This window comes from Triplophysa dalaica, chromosome 6 (assembly GCF_015846415.1).
Source record: "Triplophysa dalaica isolate WHDGS20190420 chromosome 6, ASM1584641v1, whole genome shotgun sequence".
In the NCBI taxonomy this organism is placed as follows: Eukaryota; Metazoa; Chordata; class Actinopteri; order Cypriniformes; family Nemacheilidae; genus Triplophysa; species Triplophysa dalaica.
Genome location: NC_079547.1, coordinates 21,664,010 through 21,691,974, shown reverse-complemented (window position 1 = coordinate 21,691,974; position 27,965 = coordinate 21,664,010). Strand labels below are relative to the sequence as shown.

Sequence of the window (27,965 nt, the reverse complement as noted above, 5' to 3'; positions counted from 1 at the left end):
AGCTGGTTTGCATATCCAAAATTGTCTTGCATCTGCACATTTCACTATGAATTGACCCGGATATGGCAGATTAAAACTTGTGTGTTAGATGAAGAGAAAACTGTGTACAGTAGGGCAGGAACAGGAGTTTTGACGGCGGATCCGTCGCCATACACCTCTGCACTGAGAGTTCCCAACGGCCTGCCATTGCAGGGATAAAGACCTGAGAGAGAGAGAGAGAGAGAGAGAGAGAGAGAATTGAGAGTGATTAAGAGACAGAGTGCATGATAGGCTACTTGGTGTACTACATGGTTTCAACTGCATTCACAACAATGTTTAAAAAACATTTTAGTCCTATTCTCAAGAAATATGAACTGTCAACAATATTAAAAGGCCCAATGTTGTTAACTTTGTAAATTTCACAAAGATTTAACAGGTGACCTTTTACTTTTTATTAGAAACATTACACGTCTCTGGAGTGTTTGAAACGAGTGCACTAGTTTATTAGGAGAGTCTCAAACCAGCAGAAGAGGTTTAATAAACGAGATTTTGAATAACTTGCATAAATGTCTCGTGGTTCCCTCCATTGGTAAACAGATACAGTTGCATCAAGATTGTGCCTGGCCTATTCACTGATCTGCATCTCGGGTAAACGTGATTTTTACCAAGTAGGACATGAAGATGGCTTTGGGAGATAGTATAAATAGCTCTGGTAGGTCAAATTAAAGTAAAATAAGTTCATATAAATTCATATTTCCTACAGGGATCAGCATCATGACATTTTTAACTCGTCCATCAGATGGTAAAACAACAACAAGATCGCGCTTACAAGCTGCAATGCATTGAATTTCATTGCATGAAAATAAAACCACTGAGATGTTTCGTAAAATATCTTATATTTTTAAGAAAAAGTCCTACAAAGATGTTGAGGTACATAAGAGTTGATAAATGACAGAATGCTTATTTTTGGTTGAACTATTCCTTTAAATTTCATACAATTTTCAAATTCGTTTCAAAATAATTTACAAAAAGTTTTTTCCAAACGAAACAGAAAGACCTGTCGGTGCAAGTTTTTGCTATTGCCAGGACTGTGTGAACTTGAGAGGAACCGGTAAGATACACTATAAATGGCCTTGGGACTATTGTATGTAATTGCAAAGATTGGCAAAGAAATAACTCAGTTTTTGAATTTCAAATTATTGTGTTAGTTAGCTGTATTTTTTGGTTATTTTAGCTTAAATCAAAACAAACCAACTGCAGTTTGATTGATATTTATTGGAATGCACAATAAAAAACATGATTTTTCAATACTTTTTAATCTCATTTTAGAAATAAACAATATAGTAAGTTAATCATGTTTTTTATATATATTTTGTAACAGTAGTCTAATAAAGAAACACAGTGAAAAAGTGTAACTGTAAATGATGAGGCTATACTTGTAGTATATATGAACAATTATGGATGCCTTTAAATTATTCATCAGTGCCTTGACCACCATTTTAAGCATATAAGTTTATATGTACACACTATTTGTTGCTTTATTTCACACGAGAAGAGTCTCCCTTTTTAATATTTCCCTTTTCAACAGCATGACACAACTTTTTTAATTGTTTATTGTGTTCTGTTGAACCTGGAACGTTCTTTAAAAAGGCCTCTGTGCTCTTACTTAACCGGGCCGTAGCTCTCTCCGTCTCCTGTGCAGTGGTGTTGACCCTGTGGCAGAGCCGGAGGCTGGCACTCCACACACACTTGATGCCCCTCCTTCAGGTACCTCATCCAGCGGGTGTGCGGACTGATGGTTTGCTGACATCCCACTGTCACAGAGGTGATCTCAAACTCCACACAGTATCTGATACACATGAATACACATTAAAATACACATAAATATATGATTTGACAGTGATTATGATCTTGCATTGCACGGTACCAATTTCCTTGTTCGTAACAACATATGGTGGTACCATGATACATGATACTTGATAGTTTCTGATGATAATATCTTCTTACATGCTGTAAAACTGAAAGACTTCCGTATAATGAGAATACCATGATACTACTATCAGAAACATGGCATACCCTGTGATGTTGTTTGTGTCTAAAATCTCCCTCTTTTTCCGAGCATTTCCATAGCCACCAGTAGTGATGAGAGCTGGGACTGTAAGAAATAGAAGACAGAGAAGTAGGTCAAAGGTTATAAAAGAGAGCTTTTGATGCATAATGTATGTGCTCAAATACGTCCACCGTAATCTTAAAAGAAGGTCACACTCGTGATTCACAAATCAATAATTATTTTTAATGGCTGTATGTATTATGCTACAAATCCTTTTAGTTCAAGTTCTATTCATTTATTTATAAAGTACATTTAAGCATGGCCCAAGCCAACCAATTCTCATAGCATAAGAAGAAAAAGAGAAAAAAAGAAAAAACAATATGGATATATGAAAACGTATAACATTTCTAGAGTGAATAAAAACAAATACTTTAGTAAAACCATATAAGCCTATGTATTAGAAGCCAATTTATAATTAGTCTCATTTGTGTCTCTGCAAGTTGTGTTGGAACCAGATGTGTTGGCCTTGTTGGTGCTTGTGCTGAAACTTTCACATTATTTTGTTGTGGAGCTGCTGGGTTTTTCCTCAGAGATATTCTGTCTATAAGGTTGAAAATGCAAAGATGTTAAGGCTTACCAAGTGATTGCAGACATGTACCGTACTGGTCTTGATACTCAGCGCAGCCTGCAGTCTGCTGTAAGGTTGGACAGATTTCTCCATCATTACGTGCCTCCTGGATCACCCGCCTCAGTCTGGTGCGCACAGTGGGCTTACACGCCTCCAAACAGCCAGACCATACGCTCCATTCACTCACCACACATGGCACGGCTACAACACACACACATGCTGGGTTTGTAGACATAATGATGTTTATACTGTTCAAACTCTATATTCTATGCCTAACCCTGTAAAACACTTTTTTTTCCTTTTTGTTTTACAAGATTTTTTTACCGTTTTTTTTTTGCAAGATTTGCACACAAATTTTTTGAAAAACATGTAATATTACAGGATTTGTTTTATTTTGGTTTATTTCTGGGGCCCCAGCTGTAGGAAAATGTCCCTTTTTTAACAGGATTTCTTTTCCAGTAAACGTAAACCTCACTTCATTTATAAGCAGTTTTCTAAATGGGGACAAAAAATGTCTCTCCCCCCAGGTAAAAAATTACTTGTGTTATTTTGTGGGTACAATTTTTGGTAGTGTTTTTGTTAACGTTCCATTTACCAAGAACACACACACAAGAAATATAAAAAGGAATGTCAAAAATGGGAAAGAGAATACAATTAAACTTGACTGCGTCCCATGCTTCTCAATCCAACATTTTTTCATGCAGCTATTTGGACCTCATAATAATTGAGGGAGATGAAATATTTATACTAAATTCATTAGTCACACCACAGGACACTTGAAATGAAAATGCAAAAAAAGGTTAATAAAAATGGCCAAACCAGCAAAACTAAACTACAATTTAATCGAAAGCTCTACGTATTTCATTCCAGTGTAGCCCGAATCTGTTGGTTAAACAATAACCTTTTTATCTTTTTAATTAATGCTAGCTGAAAAATATGAATTGCAAGAAACCTGGACAGGCAAGGTCGTAGTCATGACAACAGTCCAACGTCGTCTTGCATGCCTGGTCGCAGTAACATTCCCCATATGAGGGATCTTCTCTCCAGCCTTCAGTAACACAAGAACGATTTTGTCCAACGCAACAGAGTCCCGCGTCCTGACAGCCTCCGTTGCACTGGGACACCAGCGATACCAGCAGTACAAGATAAAAAACTATCCACGAGAGACTAGAGCTGCACGCTGCCATGATAATGGCCAGTCTGAATACGAGACTTCCCTTATCTGAGGAACTCATGCATAAAATTGACTCCTATATGTTCCGGCACCTCTGAGCTGGATCGTTTGTTGGCCCAGTTTGTTATGGCACGCTTTCTTTCTCTTTGGTAAGGTTACTTATGAAAGTTTGTGCTTTTATATGACAACGCATTCACATGCCTATACAAATGACAAGCGGTTATTCGGCCATCAAATCATATACATTTATTATATTGAAATATAGGGATGGTTTGCATGTAAAGTTTGGCTCTGTGATTCATCAGGGCTGTTGTCTTTGTAGTGGAGGAGCCTCTTCTGTGTTTCCTTAACTGGGCAGCACTGCCCATTGATGCTGAAACATGTGAAAAGAGAGGATTACATTCATATAGCTAGAGGCTATTCATGCACAAAGAGCAATACCATAGGCACTGCTGTATTGTCCATCCCTGATATACATATTCCCGTGCAGAATTTCTCAAATATGATTAAGTGTTTTTAATTTACAGTCTAATAAAATGCATTAAAAGTATGAATCTGAAAAATGAATGAAGATAATAGATAAGATCATCTTGATTTGGGTAAACTTGATGAGAAAGTTTTTTTATTGCAAATCTGAGGTGAAGATGTGGAGACCTCTTCTAAAACTCTAATGGAGACATTTGTGAGATTTCTCCTCAGTAAAAATATCTGAAATGCAGGCGACTCCTCCAAAAGTTTGAATGTGCTCTCTATTTTATCGCAACACTGTGTATATTTAAAGAGACAGTTAGGTGGACATGTGTTATTCCTTTATGTCATTCTGGGCTCCTGTCTGCGGGCTGTCAAAGGCCCTATTCCAAACCCATAGAGGGTTGACTGATGCTAATAAGAGATTTAATAGAGGCACTGGGATATCTTTTCACCCTGGAGTTCACTAAATATGGTGTGGACGAGGTGTTGTGGGACACCAATGGACAATCTAATGAGGATACGAGCATACGCAATGGACATGGTCTACTTGCTGAAGAATGAGAAAAAATCCTTACACGTTGATAATAATGAACATTTCACATTCCTCCAACCTTCGAAGGAACATGTGCATTACTGAAAAAGGGAGCAAAGATGTCTTCGCTGCTCTTTTGAATGATCTTCTTCATAGTCGTCTGAGAGGCGTTGTTTTAAATGAGAAGTAGGCCATACAACCATAATGTGCTCACACGAGCTTGGGATATAAAGCAGTATTTATCTGACTCTCTGCTACTTTGGGTCTTTGTGGCCACTTAGCATAAAGTTGCTTACTAAAGCCTGACAAACACAGTAACTTGGTTAATTTAAAAGGTGTTGCTTTATCAGCAAGACTGACTAACAAACAATATTGCCAAATCATTAAAGCAGAGGTAACATGCTATTTCATGCATTCCGACTTATTTTCACTGTTAAACTTGTTGTCTTCTCAAGCTCAACATGTCAAAAAACGAGTTGAACATATGACGTAGTATTTCTGTGCTTGATTCACTCCCCCAGGGTTCGGAAAGTTTGGAACATAGATTACCTGTTTCCTAACCAGGGTACTTAGTCCCTTATTGGACAATTCTCCCTGAAAAGTACGCCCGCTCATCATCCAGCGAGCGAAAGAGCACGCCCATCAATGCCGCTTCAATCGGCTGACGGAAGTTTTGTTGTGTTTGTTTGTTCACTGCATTTGGGTGATGAATGTTATATAAACAGTGGATATAACGTTATATCTCGAGATCATTTGAAACTGCTCTCATGATCTCAAGATGGAGCGGTCCCAGCACTAAAAGATTACTAAAGTCATATGTCTGTGTTTTGTTGGCAATTGGCATGTTGTGCATTATTTAAACAACACAAACTTGTAGTGAATCAACAGTTATGCAGTGATAATGCAAAAGTGTATTGTGTACTGCCCTCTTCACGCCTCCAGGAGCCTTTCTTTTCTGTAAATAAGCATACAGCTGTATCTGTCTTAAATAAATGTTATCTGACTAAATACTCTTCGGAGATATGAAGTATGCAGTAGTACTCTATAGGTACTCAAGATTTATATAAGATATAAATTTATATTTATATCATCTTGTACACAGAACAAAGAACCATATACTGTACAAGTAAAGTAAAGTAAAGAAACATTTGAACATTATATATTATAAATTACAAAAGACGCTCATTAAACATTTAATGAGACATTGATTTCTTTTCATACTTCACAGACTACAATTTCTTGTGAAAACCAGTGTGTGCTGTAAAGGAGAGAGGAATGTTGCTCTACAGGAAGAGAGACTTTATATGCGTTAGCACACGTGATTTCAAAGAGATAACAAACACACAATAAGGTTAGGTTCGGTTAGGTTTAATCACATTGTGAAGACTTCACCGCATTATGACCTTAGAATGCCAGGATTGACTGATTTAAATCAAGTATTCCAAACAGCCCAAGTCACTTTGTCGCAAGTGATGAACTGTTTGATAATGAAATAAATTAAATACTCAATTCAACAAAATGACATGCTGTGTTGCAAAAACATTTTAGCTTAATGTGATGAAAATAAATGCTATAAAACATATATGCGTTGAGCAATATCTATGTTATGTTCTGAAAGCACAAAAATGGAATGCAAGCCTAACTGGAATCTTGTTTATCAGTAATACTTCGATGATGGCATCATTTTGAAGGCACATACAGTGAGAAATTCAAGGGCAAAACTACAAATAATAAATAAAACAGTAAACTAATCAACTGTTTAAAAAGAGCTTTAACTTTAAATCAAATCACAAACCGATCTAACAAAGGAAAGTTTTTCTATAAATACTGAAACATTGCTAAATTGTGTTAGGATGGTTGTTCTGGGACAACGCGGTCTCATGGAAATACATGACACAAAATTGACTTTAGGTCATGGACACAATTGTTCCCCTTTTCCCTTTGTGTCACTCAGCACGACCTTTGATTTGATGTCATTTCAATATGAAGTCTCTTTCATATCCTGTTTAGTTTAGGCTGTATACAACCAAGGAAAAAAATTCGGATTTCAAAATGTACTATTTGGTATATATGATAATAGATAAACAGGAATTTGTACATATTTTAAGCAGGTGGCTCATTTGTATAAATTCTAGTTTAATTTGCCTTTGCACCTTTGACATTATGCTTTAGGATGGGGTATGGGGTGGCTTAGCCACCTCGTAAAATATGACCAAATTTCCCTGATATCAGGTTATAAATATATACAGTATATGTTTACAAATGGAATGTATATTGAAAGTTGTGTCGAGTGACAAAGAATAAGGTTGTGCTGACTGAAATGGACATTTGTGTCCAAGAACACAAATCAATAGATTATGAATTTCGTGATTATGTCACAAACTTCCGTGAGGCTACAATTCATCCATTTATTTCTTATTCTTCTGAAATTTTGTCACAGTCAGAGTTGGCCACAAACATCTCAAATCAAAATAATGGTGTAAGAAATATATTTGATTACATGTAGTTTGAAAAAACAACGTAATTTGAAAACATAAAAAAAGACAACGTTTTATTTATTTTCGTTTTGCATCTACATAATAGAGCTTAAATGTTTTGCATTCCTACTGGTGTCAGTCAAAACATGTTATCAGTTTGTAATCACATGTCATGATGCATTAAAAAACTGAGGAAACTTCCTGCTAAGCAGTTTAATCCACAGCAGGTGCAACGTTGTGCTGGATGGAGGTATCAGAGGTAATCTTAATTCAATTTAAATTTAAGTTTGACTTTATACATTGAATTAACAGCATTTATTGTGACTATTAAGACTAATAAAGCTCCTTTTGCTTACAGAATTTATCTTTGGATTGGTAATGATAGGAATCATGGGCATTTCTCAACATCTTCTGGTGTTCATTTCAGTTTTGTCTCTGGGTAAGCTTTTGTCCATCATAGGTTTTAATAACAGTATTAATGTGGAAGAGATTTAAAAAATGAACAAATGTCTTTTTCTAACAGCCGGTGCACAAACATCACTAGAAGGTAGTTATTGATCTTTAATGAAAACCAGTTCTAAAAACTGATCAAATTATAATCAGACTTAATTTGTCCTGGAAACAGAGTCATCTGGCACTCGGTCATATTCACTAGTTGCATATGTGTAAAAAGTTTTTGAATTTATTTTATGTTTGTATGCGTATGTCAACGATGCTACGACAGATACTACCTCCACTACTGTTTCTGGTATATTATGATAAACACACCTGGTTCAACAGGTGATACAACTTTCAATGTGGCCATTTCTAAATAGTGGGTGTTACTGTTTGATTTCCTTAAAGTCATGGTCACACAAAGGTCTGTGTATGTATATTGTAATTACAAACATACTACAGTTTTTCAAAGGTATTAAAATATGAAACAGTATATGCCGTTCTACGTCAGTAACATCGGCATTGCATGCTCTCGTGGTCATGCATTGAGAACTTATGAGGAAGAGAGGAATTTGCAGAATAAAGTTGTTATTTTGGTCTCAATGTGCAAATTAGTATATTCGTCACCTCATTATATTTTAAAATACTGCCCATTGTGTGAATGCCATTTTTCTGTCAGCAACCATCACACCGACAAACAGTGAAGTGACATCAGGCAGTGGTGCTACAAGTAATGTGACCTCCACCACTGTTACTGGTATGTTATATTATATTCACAATCAGACTTTAGGAAAGATATTGGCAAAATAGTCCATGTGACTACAGTGGTTCAACCTGTCTGAAGCGACCAGAATAGTATTTGTGTGCAATATGACAAAAATAACAGTGACATGAGGTCCTGGGTCTCCAGGTGACAAAACCTTCAATGTGGCCATTTATGAATATTGAAATTAAAATATGAAATAGGATCTTGTATTTTAAATAAGTATTTTAACATCACTGTGTATATTTTTTCTTTAAGCAACCAACACAACAACAAGCAGTGCAGTGACATCAGCCAGTGATGCTACAAGTGATATAACCTCCACTACTGTTTCTGGTATGTTATATTATACTAGCAATCATAAAATAAACAGAAAAACTGTTTTTATACAGAAAAACAGTAAAAATAACAGGTTTTACAGTGAGGTCCGTAATCTTGATCAAGGTCATATTCCCTAGAAATTATTCCCACTGGTACTTTTGTTTCTTCAGCATATTTTGGAAAATAATTATGAATTGTTTTGAATGATGCCATAATAGGCTGGCCAAAAGTAGCTATAGTTCGCGATGCATTGTAATAATATGAATCGCAAGTCAATTAATGTCAAACACTTTGAAGACACATTAAAAAGCTCTCCGTGTTATGATTTTGCAAGGAGAAGAAACCAAGTGCAGGCAGGTACGGCTGAAGGTTAAACAGGTTTATTAAAAGACAAAAACAGGATAAAACAAACACCCACAAGGGGAAACAAGGACTGGGCTAAATAATTTTATATTGACAACTAAAACAAAGCTTGACATAACGTCACACTAAAACAGAAAAGGCAAGGTCCAAATACCATTTTACAGGAAAGGCACGACAAGACTGAGGCACGGTACTAAACGAACAAGCACAGGACAACGAAACATTAGGACTATTTAAAGGGGAAAAAGACAAAGGATAATTAATAGGGACCAGGTGACAGGGATTAAATACTCAGGGAAAGTTAACAAGGAAATGAGATGGTGGGAAACACAGACAAGACATGAGAAAGCACATGGCCAGCCAATGTATACACAAAGCCATGTCCTTCTCACACAACACCCTAAGGCTATGCCATGACTCCGCTGCAAAACCAAGAATAAACATGATATGATAGCGGAATCATGACATTCGGTAACGGTGGTTGTATGCGTTTATTCTATCAGCAGCCATCACACCAACAAGCAGTGCAGTGACATCAGGCAGTGGTGCTACAACTGGAACAACCTCCACTACTGTTTCTGGTATGTTGTATTATACTCACAATCAGACTTTAGGAAAGATTTTGGCAAAATAGTCCATGTGACTACAGTGATTCAAACTTTCTGAAGCGACCATAATAATCATTATGCAGAATAAAACAAAAATAACAGTGACGTGAGGTCCTGGCAGGTGATAAAACCTTCAATGTGGCCATTTAAGAAGATTGGAATTAAAAAATAAAATAGGATCTTGTATTTTAACATCACTGTGCATATTTTTTTTCAGCAACCACAACACCAACAAGCAGTGCAGTGACATCAGTCAGTGGTGCTACAACTGGTATAACCTCCACTACTGTTTCTGGAAGTTTATATAATACCTACAATCAGACTTTAGGAAAGAGATTCAAGCTGTCTAAAGCGACCTGAATAGTTTTTATGCACAATAAAACAAAAATGACAGTGACATGAGGTCCTGGCAGGTGATAAAACCTTCAATGTGGCCATTTATGAAGATTAGAATTAAAAAATAAAATCTTGTATTTTAACACAACTGTGCATATTTATTCTTTCAGCAACCACCACACCAACAAGCAGTGCAGTGACATCAGGCAGTGGTGCTACAACTGGAACAACCTCCACTACTGTTTCTGGTATGTTGTATTATACTCACAATCAGACTTTATTAAAGATTTTGGAGAAATATTCCATGTGACTACAGTGATTCAAACTGTCTGAAGCGACCAGAACAGTTTTTGTGTGCTATAAAACAAAAATGACAGTGACATCAGGTCTTGGGTCCCCAGGCGACAAAACCTTCAATGTGGCCATTTGTGAAGATTATAATAAAAAATTAGTGGAGAAGGTGGTCTAGTGGGTTAAACCACTGAACTGGTAAATCAAAAGGTTGCTGGTTCGATCCCAGCAGCCACCACCAGTATGTCCTTGAGCAAGACACTATAATCCATGCTGCTCCAGGGGATTGTCCATGTAATAAGTGCACTGTAAGTCGCTTTGGATAAAAGCGTCTGCCAAATGACTTAATGTAAATGTTAATGTAAAAATTAAATAGGATTTTGTATTTTAATAAGATATTTTTTTTCAGCAACCACAACATCAACAAGCAGTGCAGTGACATCAGGGATTGCATCTACAACTGATATAACCTCCACTACTGTTACTGGTATGTTATATTATATTCACAATCAGACTTTAGGAAAGATATTGGCAAAATAGTCCATGTGATTACAGTGGTTCAACCTGTCTGAAGCGACCAGAATAATCATTATGCAGAATAAAACAAAAATAACAGTGACATGAGGTCCTGGCAGGTGATAAAACCTTCAATGTGGCCATTTATGAAGATTGGAATTAAAAAATAAAATCTTGTATTTTAACACAACTGTGCATATTTATTCTTTCAGCAACCACCACACCAACAAGCAGTGCAGTGACATCAGGCAGTGGTGCTACAACTGGAACAACCTCCACTACTGTTTCTGGTATGTTGTATTATACTCACAATCAAACTTTAGGAAAGATATTGGCAAAATAGTCCATGTGACTACAGTGGTTCAAACTTTCTGAAGCAACCAGAATAGTTTTTATGCACAATAAAACAAAAATGACAGTGATGTGAGGTCCTGGCAGATGATAAAAACTCCAATGTGGCCATTTATGAAGATTGGAATTAAAAAATAAAATAGGATCTTGTATTTTAACATCACTGTGCATATTTTTTTTCAGCAACCACAACACCAACAAGCAGTGCAGTGACATCAGGGATTGCATCTACAACTGGTACAACCTCCACTACTGTTTCTGGTATATTATATAATACCTACAATCAGACTTTAGGAAAGAGTTTCAAGCTGTCTGAAGTGACCAGAATAGTTTTTATGCACAATAAAACAAAAATAACAGTGACATGAGGTCCTGGCAGGTGATAAAAACTTCAATGTGGCCGTTTATGAAGATTGGAATAAAAAAAAAAATGTTTGTATTTTAACACAACTGTGCATATTTATTCTTTCAGCAGCCGTCACACCAACAAGCAGTGCAGTGACATCAGGCAGTGGTGCTACAACTGGAACAACCTCCACTACTGTTTCTGGTATGTTGTATTATACTCACAATCAGACTTTAGGAAAGATTTTGGAAAAATATTCCATGTGACTACAGTGATTCAAACTGTCTGAAGCGACCAGAACAGTTTTTGTGTGCAAATTAAACAAAAATGACAGTGAAATCAGGTCTTGGGTCCCCAGGCAACAAAACCTTCAATGTGGCCATTTATGAAGATTATAATTAAAAAATTAGTGGAGAAGGTGGTCTAGTGGGTTAAACCACGGAACTGGTAAATCAAAAGGTTGCTGGTTCGATCCCAGCAGCCACCACCAGTATGTCCTTGAGCAAGACACTATACTCCATGCTGCTCCAGGGGATTGTCCATGTAATAAGTGCACTGTAAGTCGCTTTGGATAAAAGCGTCTGCCAAATGACTTAATGTAAATGTTAATGTAAAAAGTAAATAGGATTTTGTATTTTAATAAGATATTTTGATATCACTGTGCATATTTTTTTTTCAGCAACCACAACACCAACAAGCAGTGCAGTGACGTCAGGGATTGCATCTACAACTGGTACAACCTCCACTACTGTATCTGGTATGTTATATAATACCTACAATCAGACTTTAGGAAAGAGTTTCAAGCTGTCTAAAGCGACCAGAATAGTTTTTTATGCACAATAAAACAAAAATGACAGTGACCTGAGGTCCTGGCAGGTGATAAAAACTTCAATGTGGCCATTTATGAAGATTGGATTTTAAAAATAAAATACGATCTTGTTTTTAGAAAAGTATTTTAACATCACTGTGCATATTTATTCTTTCAGCAGCCGTCACACCAACAAGCAGTGCAGTGACATCAGGCAGTGGTGCTACAACTGGAACAACCTCCACTACTGTTTCTGGTATGTTGTATTATACTCACAATCAGACTTTAGGAAAGATATTGGCAAAATAGTCCATGTGACTACAGTGATTCAAACTGTCTGAAGCGACAGGAATAGTTTTTGTGTGCAATAAAAAAAAATGACAGTGACATCAGTTCTTGGTTCCTCCATGTGACAAAACCTTCAATGTGGCCATTTAGGAAGATTATAATAAAAAAATGTAAATAGGATCTTCTATTTTAAAGAAATATTTTAACATCATTGTGCATTTTTTTTTAGCAACCACCACACCAACTATCACACCAACAAGCAGTGCAGTGACGTCAGGGATTTCATCTACAACTGGTATAACTTCAACTACTGTTTCTGGTATGTTATATAATACCTACAATCAGACTTTAGGAAAGAGTTTCAAACTTTCTGAAGCAACCAGAATAGTTTTTATGCAGCATAAAACAAAAATGACAGTGACATGAGGTCCTGGCAGGTGATAAAACCATCAATGTGGCCATTTATGAAGATTGGAATAAAATAATATATATGATCTTCTATTTTAAATAAGTATTTTAACACCACTGTGCATATTTATTCTTTCAGTAACCACCACACCAACAAGCAGTGCAGTGACGTCAGGGATTGAATCTACTACTGTTACTGGTATGTTATATTATACTCACAATCAAACTTTAGGAAAGATATTGGCAAAATACTCCATGTGACTAGAGTTGTTCAAAATTTCTGAAGCATCCAGAATAGTTTTTTATGCACAATAAAACAAAAATGACAGTGATGTGAGGTCCTGGCAGTTGATAAAAACTTCAATGTGGCCATTTAGGAAGATTGGGATTAAAAATAAAATCTTGTATTTAAACACAACTGTGCATATTTATTCTATCAGCAGCCGTCACACCAACAAGCAGTGCAGTGACATCAGGCAGTGGTGCTACAACTGGAACAACCTCCACTACTGTTACTGGTATGTTGTATTATACTCACAATCAGACTTTAGGAAAGATTTTGGCAAAATAGTCCATGTGACTACATTGGTTAAACCTGTCTGAAGCGACCATAATAATCATTATGCAGAATAAAACAAAAATGACAGTGACATCAGGTCCTGGAAGGTGACAAAACCTTCAATGTGGCCATTTAAGAAGATTGGAATTAAAAAATAAAATAGGATCTTGTATTTTAACATCACTGTGCATATTCTTTTTCAGCAACCACAACACCAACAAGCAGTGCAGTGACATCAGTCAGTGGTGCTACAACTGGTATAACCTCCACTACTGTTTCTGGAAGTTTATATAATACCTACAATCAGACTTTAGGAAAGAGTTTCAAGCTGTCTGAAGTGACCAGAATAGTTTTTATGCACAATAAAACAAAAATAACAGTGACATGAGGTCCTGGCAGGTGATAAAACCTTCAATGTGGCCATTTATGAAGATTGGAATTAAAAAATAAAATCTTGTATTTTAACAACTGTGCATATTTATTCTTTCAGCAACCACCACACCAACAAGCAGTGCAGTGACATCAGGCAGTGGTGCTACAACTGGAACAACCTCCACTACTGTTTCTGGTATGTTGTATTATACTCACAATCAGACTTTATTAAAGATTTTGGAAAAATATTCCATGTGACTACAGTGATTCAAACTGTCTGAAGCGACCAGAACAGTTTTTGTGTGCAATAAAACAAAAATGACAGTGACATCAGGTCTTGGGTCCCCAGGCGACAAAACCTTCAATGTGGCCATTTGTGAAGATTATAATTAAAAAATTAGTGGAGAAGGTGGTCTAGTGGGTTAAACCACGGAACTGGTAAATCAAAAGGTTGCTGGTTCGATCCCAGCAGCCACCACCAGTATGTCCTTGAGCAAGACACTATACTCCATGCTGCTCCAGGGGGATTGTCCCTGTAATAAGTGCACTGTAAGTCGCTTTGGATAAAAGCGTCTGCCAAATGACTTAATGTAAATGTTAATGTAAAAAGTAAATAGGATTTTGTATTTTAATAAGATATTTTTTTTTCAGCAACCACAACATCAACAAGCAGTGCAGTGACATCAGGGATTGCATCTACAACTGGTATAACCTCCACTACTGTTACTGGTATGTTATATTATATTCACAATCAGACTTTAGGAAAGATATTGGCAAAATAGTCCATGTGACTACAGTGGTTCAACCTGTCTGAAGCGACCAGAATAATCATTATGCAGAATAAAACAAAAATAACAGTGACATGAGGTCCTGGCAGGTGATAAAACCTTCAATGTGGCCATTTAAGAAGAATGGAATTAAAAAATAAAATAGGACCTTGTATTTTAACATCACTGTGCATATTTTTTTTCAGCAACCACAACACCAACAAGCAGTGCAGTGACATCAGGGATTGCATCTACAACTGGTATAACCTCCACTACTGTTTCTGGAAGTTTATATAATACCTACAATCAGACTTTAGGAAAGAGATTCAAGCTGTCTAAAGCGACCAGAATAGTTTTTATGCACAATAAAACAAAAATGACAGTGACTTGAGGTCCTGGCAGGTGATAAAACCTTCAATGTGGCCATTTATGAAGATTGGATTTTTAAAATAAAATCAGGATCTTGTTTTTTAGAAAAGTATTTTAACATCATTGTGCATATTTATTCTTTCAGCAGCCGTCACACCAACAAGCAGTGCAGTGACATCAGTCAGTGGTGCTACAACTGGAACAACCTCCACTACTGTTTCTGGTATGTTATATTATACTCACAATCAGACTTTAGGAAAGAGATTCAAGCTGTCTGAAGTGACCAGAATAGTTTTTATGCACAATAAAACAAAAATGACTGTGACCTGAGGTCCTGGCAGGTGATAAAAACTTCAATGTGGCCATTTATGAAGATTGGATTTTTAAAATAAAATCAGGATCTTGTTTTTTAGAAAAGTATTTTAACATCATTGTGCATATTTATTCTTTCAGCAGCCGTCACACCAACAAGCAGTGCAGTGACATCAGGCAGTGGTGCTACAACTGGAACAACCTCCACTACTGTTTCTGGTATGTTGTATTATACTCACAATCAGACTTTAGGAAAGATATTGGCAAAATAGTCCATGTGACTACAGTGATTCAAACTGTCTGAAGCGACAGGAATAGTTTTTGTGTGCAATAAAAAAAAATGACAGTGACATCAGTTCTTGGTTCCTCCATGTGACAAAACCTTTAAGGTGGCCATTTAGGAAGATTATAATAAAAAAATGTAAATAGGATCTTCTATTTTAAAGAAATATTTTAACATCATTGTGCATTTTTTTTTAGCAACCACCACACCAACTATCACACCAACAAGCAGTGCAGTGACGTCAGGGATTTCATCTACAACTGGTATAACTTCCACTACTGTTTCTGGTATGTTATATAATACCTACAATCAGACTTTAGGAAAGAGTTTCAAACTTTCTGAAGCAACCAGAATAGTTTTTATGCAGCATAAAACAAAAATGACAGTGACATGAGGTCCTGGCAGGTGATAAAACCATCAATGTGGCCATTTATGAAGATTGGAATAAAAAAATGTAAATAGGATCTTCTATTTTAAATAAGTATTTTAACACCACTGTGCATATTTATTCTTTCAGTAACCACCACACCAACAAGCAATGCAGTGACGTCAGGGATTGAATCTACTACTGTTACTGGTATGTTATATTATACTCACAATCAAACTTTAGGAAAGATATTGGCAAAATACTCCATGTGACTAGAGTTGTTCAAAATTTCTGAAGCATCCAGAATAGTTTTTTATGCACAATAAAACAAAAATGACAGTGATGTGAGGTCCTGGCAGTTGATAAAAACTTCAATGTGGCCATTTAGGAAGATTGGGATTAAAAATAAAATCTTGTATTTAAACACAACTGTGCATATTTATTCTATCAGCAGCCGTCACACCAACAAGCAGTGCAGTGACATCAGGCAGTGGTGCTACAACTGGAACAACCTCCACTACTGTTTCTGGTATGTTGTATTATACTCACAATCAGACTTTAGGAAAGATTTTGGCAAAATAGTCCATGTGACTACATTGGTTAAACCTGTCTGAAGCGACCATAATAATCATTATGCAGAATAAAACAAAAATGACAGTGACATCAGGTCCTGGAAGGTGACAAAACCTTCAATGTGGCCATTTAAGAAGATTGGAATTAAAAAATAAAATAGGATCTTGTATTTTAACATCACTGTGCATATTCTTTTTCAGCAACCACAACACCAACAAGCAGTGCAGTGACATCAGTCAGTGGTGCTACAACTGGTATAACCTCCACTACTGTTTCTGGAAGTTTATATAATACCTACAATCAGACTTTAGGAAAGAGTTTCAAGCTGTCTGAAGTGACCAGAATAGTTTTTATGCACAATAAAACAAAAATAACAGTGACATGAGGTCCTGGCAGGTGATAAAACCTTCAATGTGGCCATTTATGAAGATTAGAATTAAAAAATAAAATCTTGTATTTTAACACAACTGTGCATATTTATTCTTTCAGCAGCCGTCACACCAACAAGCAGTGCAGTGACATCAGGCAGTGGTGCTACAACTGGAACAACCTCCACTACTGTTTCTGGTATGTTGTATTATACTCACAATCAGACTTTATTAAAGATTTTGGAAAAATATTCCATGTGACTACAGTGATTCAAACTGTCTGAAGCGACCAGAACAGTTTTTGTGTGCAATAAAACAAAAATGACAGTGACATCAGGTCTTGGGTCCCCAGGCGACAAAACCTTCAATGTGGCCATTTGTGAAGATTATAATTAAAAAATTAGTGGAGAAGGTGGTCTAGTGGGTTAAACCACGGAACTGGTAAATCAAAAGGTTGCTGGTTCGATCCCAGCAGCCACCACCAGTATGTCCTTGAGCAAGACACTATACTCCATGCTGCTCCAGGGGGATTGTCCCTGTAATAAGTGCACTGTAAGTCGCTTTGGATAAAAGCGTCTGCCAAATGACTTAATGTAAATGTTAATGTAAAAAGTAAATAGGATTTTGTATTTTAATAAGATATTTTTTTTTCAGCAACCACAACATCAACAAGCAGTGCAGTGACATCAGGGATTGCATCTACAACTGGTATAACCTCCACTACTGTTACTGGTATGTTATATTATATTCACAATCAGACTTTAGGAAAGATATTGGCAAAATAGTCCATGTGACTACAGTGGTTCAACCTGTCTGAAGCGACCAGAATAATCATTATGCAGAATAAAACAAAAATAACAGTGACATGAGGTCCTGGCAGGTGATAAAACCTTCAATGTGGCCATTTAAGAAGATTGGAATTAAAAAATAAAATAGGACCTTGTATTTTAACATCACTGTGCATATTTTTTTTCAGCAACCACAACACCAACAAGCAGTGCAGTGACATCAGGGATTGCATCTACAACTGGTATAACCTCCACTACTGTTTCTGGAAGTTTATATAATACCTACAATCAGACTTTAGGAAAGAGTTTCAAGCTGTCTAAAGCGACCAGAATAGTTTTTATGCACAATAAAACAAAAATGACAGTGACATGAGGTCCTGGCAGGTGATAAAACCTTCAATGTGGCCAATTATGAAGATTGGATTTTTAAAATAAAATCAGGATCTTGTTTTTTAGAAAAGTATTTTAACATCATTGTGCATATTTATTCTTTCAGCAGCCGTCACACCAACAAGCAGTGCAGTGACATCAGGCAGTGGTGCTACAACTGGAACAACCTCCACTACTGTTTCTGGTATGTTATATTATACTCACAATCAGACTTTAGGAAAGATATTGGCAAAATAGTCCATGTGACTACAGTGATTCAAACTTTCTGAAACGACAGGAATAGTTTTTGTGTGCAATAAAAAAAAATGACAGTGACATCAGTTCTTGGTTCCTCCATGTGACAAAACCTTCAATGTGGCCATTTAGGAAGATTATAATTAAAAAATGTAAATAGGATCTTGTATTGTAATGAAATATTTTAACATCAATGTGCATTTTTTTTAGCAACCACCACACCAACAAGCAGTGCAGTGACATCAGCGATTGCATCTACAACTGGTATAACCTCCACTACTGTTTCTGGAAGTTTATATAATACCTAGAATCAGACTTTAGGAAAGAGATTCAAGCTGTCTGAAGCGACCAGAATAGTTTTTATGCACAATAAAAAAAAATGACAGTGACATGAAGTCCTGGCAGGTGATAAAACCTTCAATGTGGCCATTTATGAAGATTGGATTTTTAAAATAAAATCAGGATCTTGTTTTTTAGAAAAGTATTTTAACATCATTGTGCATATTTATTCTTTCAGCAGCCGTCACACCAACAAGCAGTGCAGTGACATCAGGCAGTGGTGCTACAACTGGAACAACCTCCACTACTGTTTCTGGTATGTTATATTATACTCACAATCAGACTTTAGGAAAGATATTGGCAAAATAGTCCATGTGACTACAGTGATTCAAACTTTCTGAAACGACAGGAATAGTTTTTGTGTGCAATAAAAAAAAATGACAGTGACATCAGTTCTTGGTTCCTCCATGTGACAAAACATTCAATGTGGCCATTTAGGAAGATTATAATTAAAAAATTTAAATAGGATCTTGTATTGTAATGAAATATTTTAACATCAATGTGCATTTTTTTTAGCAACCACCACACCAACTATCACACCAACAAGCAGTCCAGTGACGTCAGGGATTTCATCTACAACTGGTATGACCTCCACTACTGTTTCTGGAAGTTTATATAATACCTAGAATCAGACTTTAGGAAAGAGATTCAAGCTGTCTGAAGCGACCAGAATAGTTTTTATGCACAATAAAAAAAAATGACAGTGACATGAAGTCCTGGCAGGTGATAAAACCTTCAATGTGGCCATTTATGAAGATTATAATAAAAAATTAGTGGAGAAGGTGGTCTAGTGGGTTAAACCACGGAACTGGTAAATCAAAAGGTTGCTGGTTCGATCCCAGCAGCCACCACCAGTATGTCCTTGAGCAAGACACTATACTCCATGCTGCTCCAGGGGATTGTCCCTGTAATAAGTGCACTGTAAGTCGCTTTGGATAAAAGCGTCTGCCAAATGACTTAATGTAAATGTAAAAATTAAATAGGATTTTGTATTTTAATAAGATATTTTTTTTTCAGCAACCACAACACCAACAAGCAGTGCAGTGACATCAGGGATTGCATCTACAACTAGTATAACCTCCACTACTGTTACTGGTATGTTATATAATCCCTACAATCAGACTTTAGGAAAGAGTTTCAAGCTGTCTGAAGTGACCAGAATAGTTTTTATGCACAATAAAACAAAAATGACTGTGACCTGAGGTCCTGGCAGGTGATAAAAACTTCAATGTGGCCATTTATGAAGATTGGATTTTAAAAATAAAATAGGATCTTGTTTTTTAGAAAAGTATTTTAACATCATTGTGCATATTTATTCTTTCAGCAGCCGTCACACCAACAAGCAGTGCAGTGACATCAGGCAGTGGTGCTACAACTGGAACAACCTCCACTACTGTTTCTGGTATGTTATATTATACTCACAATCAGACTTTAGGAAAGATATTGGCAAAATAGTCCATGTGACTACAGTGATTCAAACTTTCTGAAGTGACAGGAATAGTTTTTGTGTGCAATAAAAAAAAATGACAGTAACATCAGGTCTTGGTTCCTCCATGTGACAAAACCTTCAATGTGGCCATTTAGGAAGATTATAATTCAAAAATGTAAATAGGATCTTGTATTGTAATGAAATATTTTAACATCAATGTGCATTTTTTTTAGCAACCACCACACCAACAAGCAATGCAGTGACATCAGGGATTGCATCTACAACTGGTATAACCTCCACTACTGTTTCTGGAAGTTTATATAATACCTAGAATCAGACTTTAGGAAAGAGATTCAAGCTGTCTGAAGCGACCAGAATAGTTTTTATGCACAATAAAAAAAAATGACAGTGACATGAAGTCCTGGCAGGTGATAAAACCTTCAATGTGGCCATTTAGGAAGATTGGGATTAAAAATAAAATCTTGTATTTAAACACAACTGTGCATATTTATTCTATCAGCAGCCGTCACACCAACAAGCAGTGCAGTGACATCAGGCAGTGGTGCTACAACTGGAACAACCTCCACTACTGTTTCTGGTATGTTGTATTATACTCACAATCAGACTTTAGGAAAGATTTTGGCAAAATAGTCCATGTGACTACATTGGTTAAACCTGTCTGAAGCGACAGGAATAGTTTTTGTGTGCAATAAAAAAAAATGACAGTGACATCAGTTCTTGGAAGGTGACAAAACCTTCAATGTGGCCATTTAAGAAGATTGGAATTAAAAAATAAAATCTTGTATTTTAACACAACTGTGCATATTTATTCTTTCAGCAGCCGTCACACCAACAAGCAGTGCAGTGACATCAGGCAGTGGTGCTACAACTGGAACAACCTCCACTACTGTTTCTGGTATGTTGTATTATACTCACAATCAGACTTTATTAAAGATTTTGGAAAAATATTCCATGTGACTACAGTGATTCAAACTGTCTGAAGCGACCAGAACAGTTTTTGTGTGCTATAAAACAAAAATGACAGTGACATCAGGTCTTGGGTCCCCAGGCGACAAAACCTTCAATGTGGCCATTTGTGAAGATTATAATAAAAAATTAGTGGAGAAGGTGGTCTAGTGGGTTAAACCACGGAACTGGTAAATCAAAAGGTTGCTGGTTCGATCCCAGCAGCCACCACCAGTATGTCCTTGAGCAAGACACTATACTCCATGCTGCTCCAGGGGATTGTCCCTGTAATAAGTGCACTGTAAGTCGCTTTGGATAAAAGCGTCTGCCAAATGACTTAATGTAAATGTTAATGTAAAAAGTAAATAGGATTTTGTATTTTAATAAGATATTTTTTTTCAGCAACCACAACATCAACAAGCAGTGCAGTGACATCAGGGATTGCATCTACAACTGGTATAACCTCCACTACTGTTACTGGTATGTTATATTATATTCACAATCAGACTTTAGGAAAGATATTGGCAAAATAGTCCATGTGACTACAGTGGTTCAACCTGTCTGAAGCGACCAGAATAATCATTATGCAGAATAAAACAAAAATAACAGTGACATGAGGTCCTGGCAGGTGATAAAACCTTCAATGTGGCCATTTAAGAAGATTGGAATTAAAAAATAAAATAGGACCTTGTATTTTAACATCACTGTGCATATTTTTTTTCAGCAACCACAACACCAACAAGCAGTGCAGTGACATCAGGGATTGCATCTACAACTGGTATAACCTCCACTACTGTTTCTGGAAGTTTATATAATACCTACAATCAGACTTTAGGAAAGAGTTTCAAGCTGTCTAAAGCGACCAGAATAGTTTTTATGCACAATAAAACAAAAATGACAGTGACATGAGGTCCTGGCAGGTGATAAAACCTTCAATGTGGCCAATTATGAAGATTGGATTTTTAAAATAAAATCAGGATCTTGTTTTTTAGAAAAGTATTTTAACATCATTGTGCATATTTATTCTTTCAGCAGCCGTCACACCAACAAGCAGTGCAGTGACATCAGGCAGTGGTGCTACAACTGGAACAACCTCCACTACTGTTTCTGGTATGTTGTATTATACTCACAATCAGACTTTAGGAAAGATATTGGCAAAATAGTCCATGTGACTACAGTGATTCAAACTTTCTGAAACGACAGGAATAGTTTTTGTGTGCAATAAAAAAAAATGACAGTGACATCAGTTCTTGGTTCCTCCATGTGACAAAACATTCAATGTGGCCATTTAGGAAGATTATAATTAAAAAATTTAAATAGGATCTTGTATTGTAATGAAATATTTTAACATCAATGTGCATTTTTTTTAGCAACCACCACACCAACTATCACACCAACAAGCAGTCCAGTGACGTCAGGGATTTCATCTACAACTGGTATGACCTCCACTACTGTTTCTGGAAGTTTATATAATACCTAGAATCAGACTTTAGGAAAGAGATTCAAGCTGTCTGAAGCGACCAGAATAGTTTTTATGCACAATAAAAAAAAATGACAGTGACATGAAGTCCTGGCAGGTGATAAAACCTTCAATGTGGCCATTTATGAAGATTATAATAAAAAATTAGTGGAGAAGGTGGTCTAGTGGGTTAAACCACGGAACTGGTAAATCAAAAGGTTGCTGGTTTGATCCCAGCAGCCACCACCAGTATGTCCTTGAGCAAGACACTATACTCCATGCTGCTCCAGGGGATTGTCCATGTAATAAGTGCACTGTAAGTCGCTTTGGATAAAAGCGTCTGCCAAATGACTTAATGTAAATGTAAAAATTAAATAGGATTTTGTATTTTAATAAGATATTTTTTTTTCAGCAACCACAACACCAACAAGCAGTGCAGTGACGTCAGGGATTGCATCTACAACTAGTATAACCTCCACTACTGTTACTGGTATGTTATATAATCCCTACAATCAGACTTTAGGAAAGAGTTTCAAGCTGTCTGAAGTGACCAGAATAGTTTTTATGCACAATAAAACAAAAATGACAGTGACATGAGGTCCTGGCAGGTGATAAAAACTTCAATGTGGCCATTTATGAAGATTGGATTTTAAAAATAAAATAGGATCTTGTTTTTTAGAAAAGTATTTTAACATCATTGTGCATATTTATTCTTTCAGCAGCCGTCACACCAACAAGCAGTGCAGTGACATCAGGCAGTGGTGCTACAACTGGAACAACCTCCACTACTGTTTCTGGTATGTTGTATTATACTCACAATCAGACTTTAGGAAAGATATTGGCAAAATAGTCCATGTGACTACAGTGATTCAAACTGTCTGAAGCGACAGGAATAGTTTTTGTGTGCAATAAAAAAAAATGACAGTAACATCAGGTCTTGGTTCCTCCATGTGACAAAACCTTCAATGTGGCCATTTAGGAAGATTATAATTCAAAAATGTAAATAGGATCTTGTATTGTAATGAAATATTTTAACATCAATGTGCATTTTTTTTAGCAACCACCACACCAACTATCACACCAACAAGCAGTGCAGTGACGTCAGGGATTTCATCTACAACTGGTATAACCTCCACTACTGTATCTGGTATGTTATATAATACCTAGAATCAGACTTTGGGAAAGAGATTCAAGCTGTCTGAAGCGACCAGAATAGTTTTTATGCAGAATAAAACAAAAATGACAGTGACATGAGGTCCTGGCAGGTGATAAAACCTTCAATGTGGCCATTTATGAAGATTGGAATTTAAAAAAAAATGTTGTATTTTAAATAAGTATTTTAACATCACTGTGCATATTTATTCTTTCAGCAGCCGTCACGCCAACAAGCAGTGCAGTGACATCAGGCAGTGGTGCTACAACTGGTACAACATCCACTATTGTTTCTGGTATGTTACATAATACCCACAATCATAACATGAACAGTATAAGCTGTCTTTATACAGTAAAACAGTAAAACTAGAGGTTTTTACAGCAAGGTCCTTAATTATGCATCAAAGTCGTATTTCTCTGTAAATTTTTCCCACTGCTACTTTTGTTTCTTCAGCATATTTAAGAAAATAATTATGATTTGATCTCATAAAAGGGTGGCCAAAAGTACCTGTAGTTCACAATGCATTGTAATAATATAAATCTCAACTGAATTCATTTCAAATACTTTGAACACATATTGAAAAGCTTTCTGCAATGGTGTTCGTATAATTTCATTCTTCCAGCAACCACCACACCAACAAGCAGTACAGTGACATCAGGCATTAGTGCTACAACCGCCACTTCTGTTTCTGGTATGTTTTATAATACATACAATCATAAAATAAACAGTAAAACAGACTAAACTGGTTTTATACAGTCTACAAGTGATGAACCTTCAAAGTGGCCTTTTCAGAGTATCGGCATTAAAATATGAAATAGTTTATTGTATTTAATTAGGTCTTTTAAATACATGTCTCTGAAATTCTGCAAATCGCTGTGAATGTGTTTTCTTTCCACCACACTGACAAGCAGGGTAGTGACATCAGTCATTAATACCACAAGTGGTAAAATCTCAACTACTGGTATTTTATAGAATTTCCCACAAACAGACCTTAACAGAGAACAAAACAGTTTGTATTTCTCTGTAAATTATTCCTACTGCTAGATTTGTGTCTTCAGCAAATTTTTGAAAAACAGAATCTAAATAATCAAACAAAAAGGTGGCCAAATTTATAATTCATAATGAATTGTAATAATTATATGAATTGTAATTAAATGAATGTCAGATAGCCTACTTGCCCCAAGTCAGTACCTGCTGGAAATTATATTTTTCTTTTGCTTCACAAAAGAGTGTTAGTATTTTACAGGCATTGTACAGTGGCCTCGTAAATATAAGGTCCTCACAAGTAAACAAATACTATTAATACCGTTAAACAAAATAATCCCAATCAAAGTTTTTGTATATTTGTGTTTTTCTGCAACACCAGAGATCTTCTATCCATTTGGTTTGAAAGCAGGAGACGTTGTTATTGCTAACGAAACCTCTGCTCCAGTTAACCTATCTAGACCATTTGGATTTTTTGGGCGCATGTATAACCGGACCTATGTGAGAATTCAATTCTATTATTTGCATTCTTCATGTATACAAACAATGCCGTGATAAACTTTAATATTTTGTTGTTGATTTGATTGATTTATCCGAATACAGGTTAACAATAACGGACTTCTGTCATTCAGCCGAGAGATACCAGAGATGGACCCTGTTACGTTTCCATCTTACAGAAATGAAGATTTGATCGCTCCTCTATGGACTGATCTCCATGATGGTGTATACTACTATCAGGAGTACACAACTGGATATGTGCTCACACGTGCTACTGAAGACATAAGACGTTATTACCCGGGTCGAGGCTTCAATGCCTCTTGGGCCTTTGTAGCAACTTGGGACTTTGTTAAGAATAAAAATGTATTTTTAAGTCACTCCGCCTCAGTTAGTTTTTTTTTTATAGCCGATACTCTGTTTTGTATCTGTGACAATCAATGTTTTAAATCTTTTTTAGGCAATCCAGTTTCAAGTGGTTTTAATTTCGGACGATAATTTCTCCTTTATTTTGATGAACTATGGTGACATTAGTGAAATAGACTTTCCAGTGGAGGTAAAAGAAACTTCTGCTTCAGTAGCAAAGAAAATAAATATTCCATCTTTATCGGTTCAGTATGTATAATATTTGTTGTTGTTATTTTAATAGGCCGGTTATGACACAGTAGGCTCCACGCATTACTTTGTCATACCTGGGTCAAACCATGGCAACCTCATCCCCAATCTCAAAACAACAAGTAATGTTAACGTTCCAGGACGTTGGGCTTTCTCTGCGAACCAAGGTGGGTGTGTCATCAAATTTATGTATTTGTGTCTTAAGCTAATTTTGAAATATAATGATAAATTGTTTCAAAACAATCAAAAGAAATGGTAGGTACATTTGTGATTCATGAAACATTGTAATTGTAAATGTTGGAAGAATTGTTATCAAATCATCGTCAAAGGACATTGGTATTGTGTCCTTGTGTGATTAAAACTGAGGGAAGAGCTATAATGTTGTCTGTCAGGCTCTACAATCATATAAATTTGATTTTTATAAAAATACAAACATACAATGGCATATTCTATATATAATCATCAATATGCATATTTTAGTTGTTTTATTATAGTTTTTGTGTGTGCATCTTTTTATTAGATACTGTGATTGGACTTCAAATGAGAGTCAGCTCATATTTGAACCTGAGTGAAAACGTAACGTTTCTTTTGGAGAAAGTAAGACACAATAACTGTGACTATTCGTGGTGGTTTCCTGGATAGGGGTTGTCTTAAACCAGGACTAGGCCTAAGTGATTTTTTTTTTTTTACAAACATGTATTACAAAAAAAACATTTTGAGACAACACAATGGCACTGATGTATTTTAAGATATGCAAGTTGTTTTCATATGAATTCATAGGGGTCATATGATGCGGACACGTTTTTTCTGTGTTTTCATTATGTTATAAATTGCCCATGCATGTCTTAGACACGTAAAATTGCAAATAAAAGATGCATTCTATCTAAAAGCGAATGCTCACCCAGAACTGCCTGAAACGCAACGTGTATCCACACCCCCAAAAATCTATCGTTTGACTAAGACCGCTCAAATGTATACAGAAGGAACGTGGTACCTTTCAGAACACGATGTTCCCACGCAAATATGGTAAGAGGCGTTACATTTCCATCACTCGCTTGCAGTATTTGACCAATCACTACCCCATGGTTAACTGGACAATGATAGCACATGCTTTTCAGAGCGATCGGCTTTGTTTAAAATCTGCGTTTCACAGAGGCAGGGCAAAGATGAGATACAAACATGTACGATATGTGGAAAATGAAGCGTTTTTTAACCTTTAATCGTGTATACATGCATTACATCTAAAACAAACGATAATATTTGTTTTAGCCATGTCATATGACCCCTTTAATTCCTATCCAGGAAACCGCCCTCAATGTTTATTATACTGGCAATAAACAGCCTTGCAAATGTAAAATGCAAGAAATGTTAAACTGTCTATACATCTTTGTTTCAGCTAAAGTACGAGCTGGTAAGACGCAATCTGACAAGCGATGTGAAGCTGACGGTACGGAGCGTCAAGAAGATAAATTCTATAAAATGATCTGCGTTAAAACCAGTTTAACAGGACAACTGTATTTTTATCTTATTGATTTATCGATAGTTTTTTCCAAAATTCCAATACTATTTTTTTAACAAAAACGTCTTTCCACTTAAAAACAATTCCTCCCCTTTTTTTGTTATCAAATGTATTTAATTTCTCAATTACAAAATGTAGACCTGTCTTTAAACTTCAGATACATTTAGAGCTAAAGGTTCAGTAGAACTTAAGTGAAAACTGATTTTTCTTGCACATTTATCTTTTAGTCGCCCTTACTAATTATAGCATGTAAATTGAAGAAGGATAATGTTAAAATGTTGGTCTATGTCTTCTTGGAAAGTACCTAACAGCTAACAATGAAGTGCTGGTTAAATTTAACAAAATCTAGGAAACCCCTGCCTGATCTTTTTTGTTGAAATTAAATTGCTGAAATATTTTAACAGAGTTCTTCAGTTTTTCAATGCACTTTCCTTGATGTTTTGATACTTCTGGACTCAAAATCTGCATCTGCTTTCCAC

General features: G+C 36.1%; 3 protein-coding genes across 3 annotated transcripts; 2 read left to right on the top strand and 1 right to left on the bottom strand.

Moving 5' to 3' along the window:
- Positions 1–84: 84 nt before the first annotated feature.
- On the bottom strand, positions 85–3,892 carry si:dkey-7k24.5 (somatomedin-B and thrombospondin type-1 domain-containing protein). Its single transcript, XM_056751274.1, has 5 exons — positions 3,610–3,892; positions 2,667–2,858; positions 2,056–2,134; positions 1,646–1,828; positions 85–202 (listed from the first exon to the last, which is right to left on the bottom strand). Exons 1-5 carry the CDS (start codon positions 3,890–3,892, stop codon positions 85–87), a joined length of 855 nt encoding a protein of 284 aa, XP_056607252.1.
- Positions 3,893–7,491: 3,599 nt separating this feature from the next.
- Positions 7,492–17,132, top strand: LOC130425010 (mucin-2-like). The gene is made up of 25 exons (XM_056751040.1): positions 7,492–7,570; positions 7,670–7,750; positions 7,835–7,858; positions 8,426–8,503; positions 8,768–8,845; positions 9,697–9,774; positions 10,019–10,072; positions 10,308–10,385; positions 10,838–10,915; positions 11,157–11,234; positions 11,479–11,556; positions 11,768–11,845; positions 12,321–12,398; positions 12,628–12,705; positions 12,967–13,056; positions 13,285–13,344; positions 13,586–13,663; positions 13,908–13,961; positions 14,195–14,272; positions 15,358–15,435; positions 15,666–15,743; positions 16,005–16,094; positions 16,325–16,384; positions 16,626–16,703; positions 16,948–17,132. Exons 2-25 carry the CDS (start codon positions 7,690–7,692, stop codon positions 17,130–17,132), a joined length of 1,848 nt encoding a protein of 615 aa, XP_056607018.1. The 5' UTR covers positions 7,492–7,570; positions 7,670–7,689.
- A 5,156-nt stretch (positions 17,133–22,288) lies between these two features.
- LOC130424918 (sushi, nidogen and EGF-like domain-containing protein 1) lies at positions 22,289–27,887 on the top strand. Its single transcript, XM_056750907.1, has 13 exons — positions 22,289–22,371; positions 22,632–22,697; positions 23,133–23,210; positions 23,440–23,517; positions 23,778–23,867; positions 24,091–24,168; positions 24,496–24,564; positions 25,240–25,358; positions 25,461–25,718; positions 25,813–25,908; positions 26,002–26,134; positions 26,488–26,564; positions 27,364–27,887. Exons 8-13 carry the CDS (start codon positions 25,341–25,343, stop codon positions 27,448–27,450), a joined length of 669 nt encoding a protein of 222 aa, XP_056606885.1. The 5' UTR covers positions 22,289–22,371; positions 22,632–22,697; positions 23,133–23,210; positions 23,440–23,517; positions 23,778–23,867; positions 24,091–24,168; positions 24,496–24,564; positions 25,240–25,340; the 3' UTR covers positions 27,451–27,887.
- The last annotated feature ends 78 nt before the right edge of the window (positions 27,888–27,965 follow it).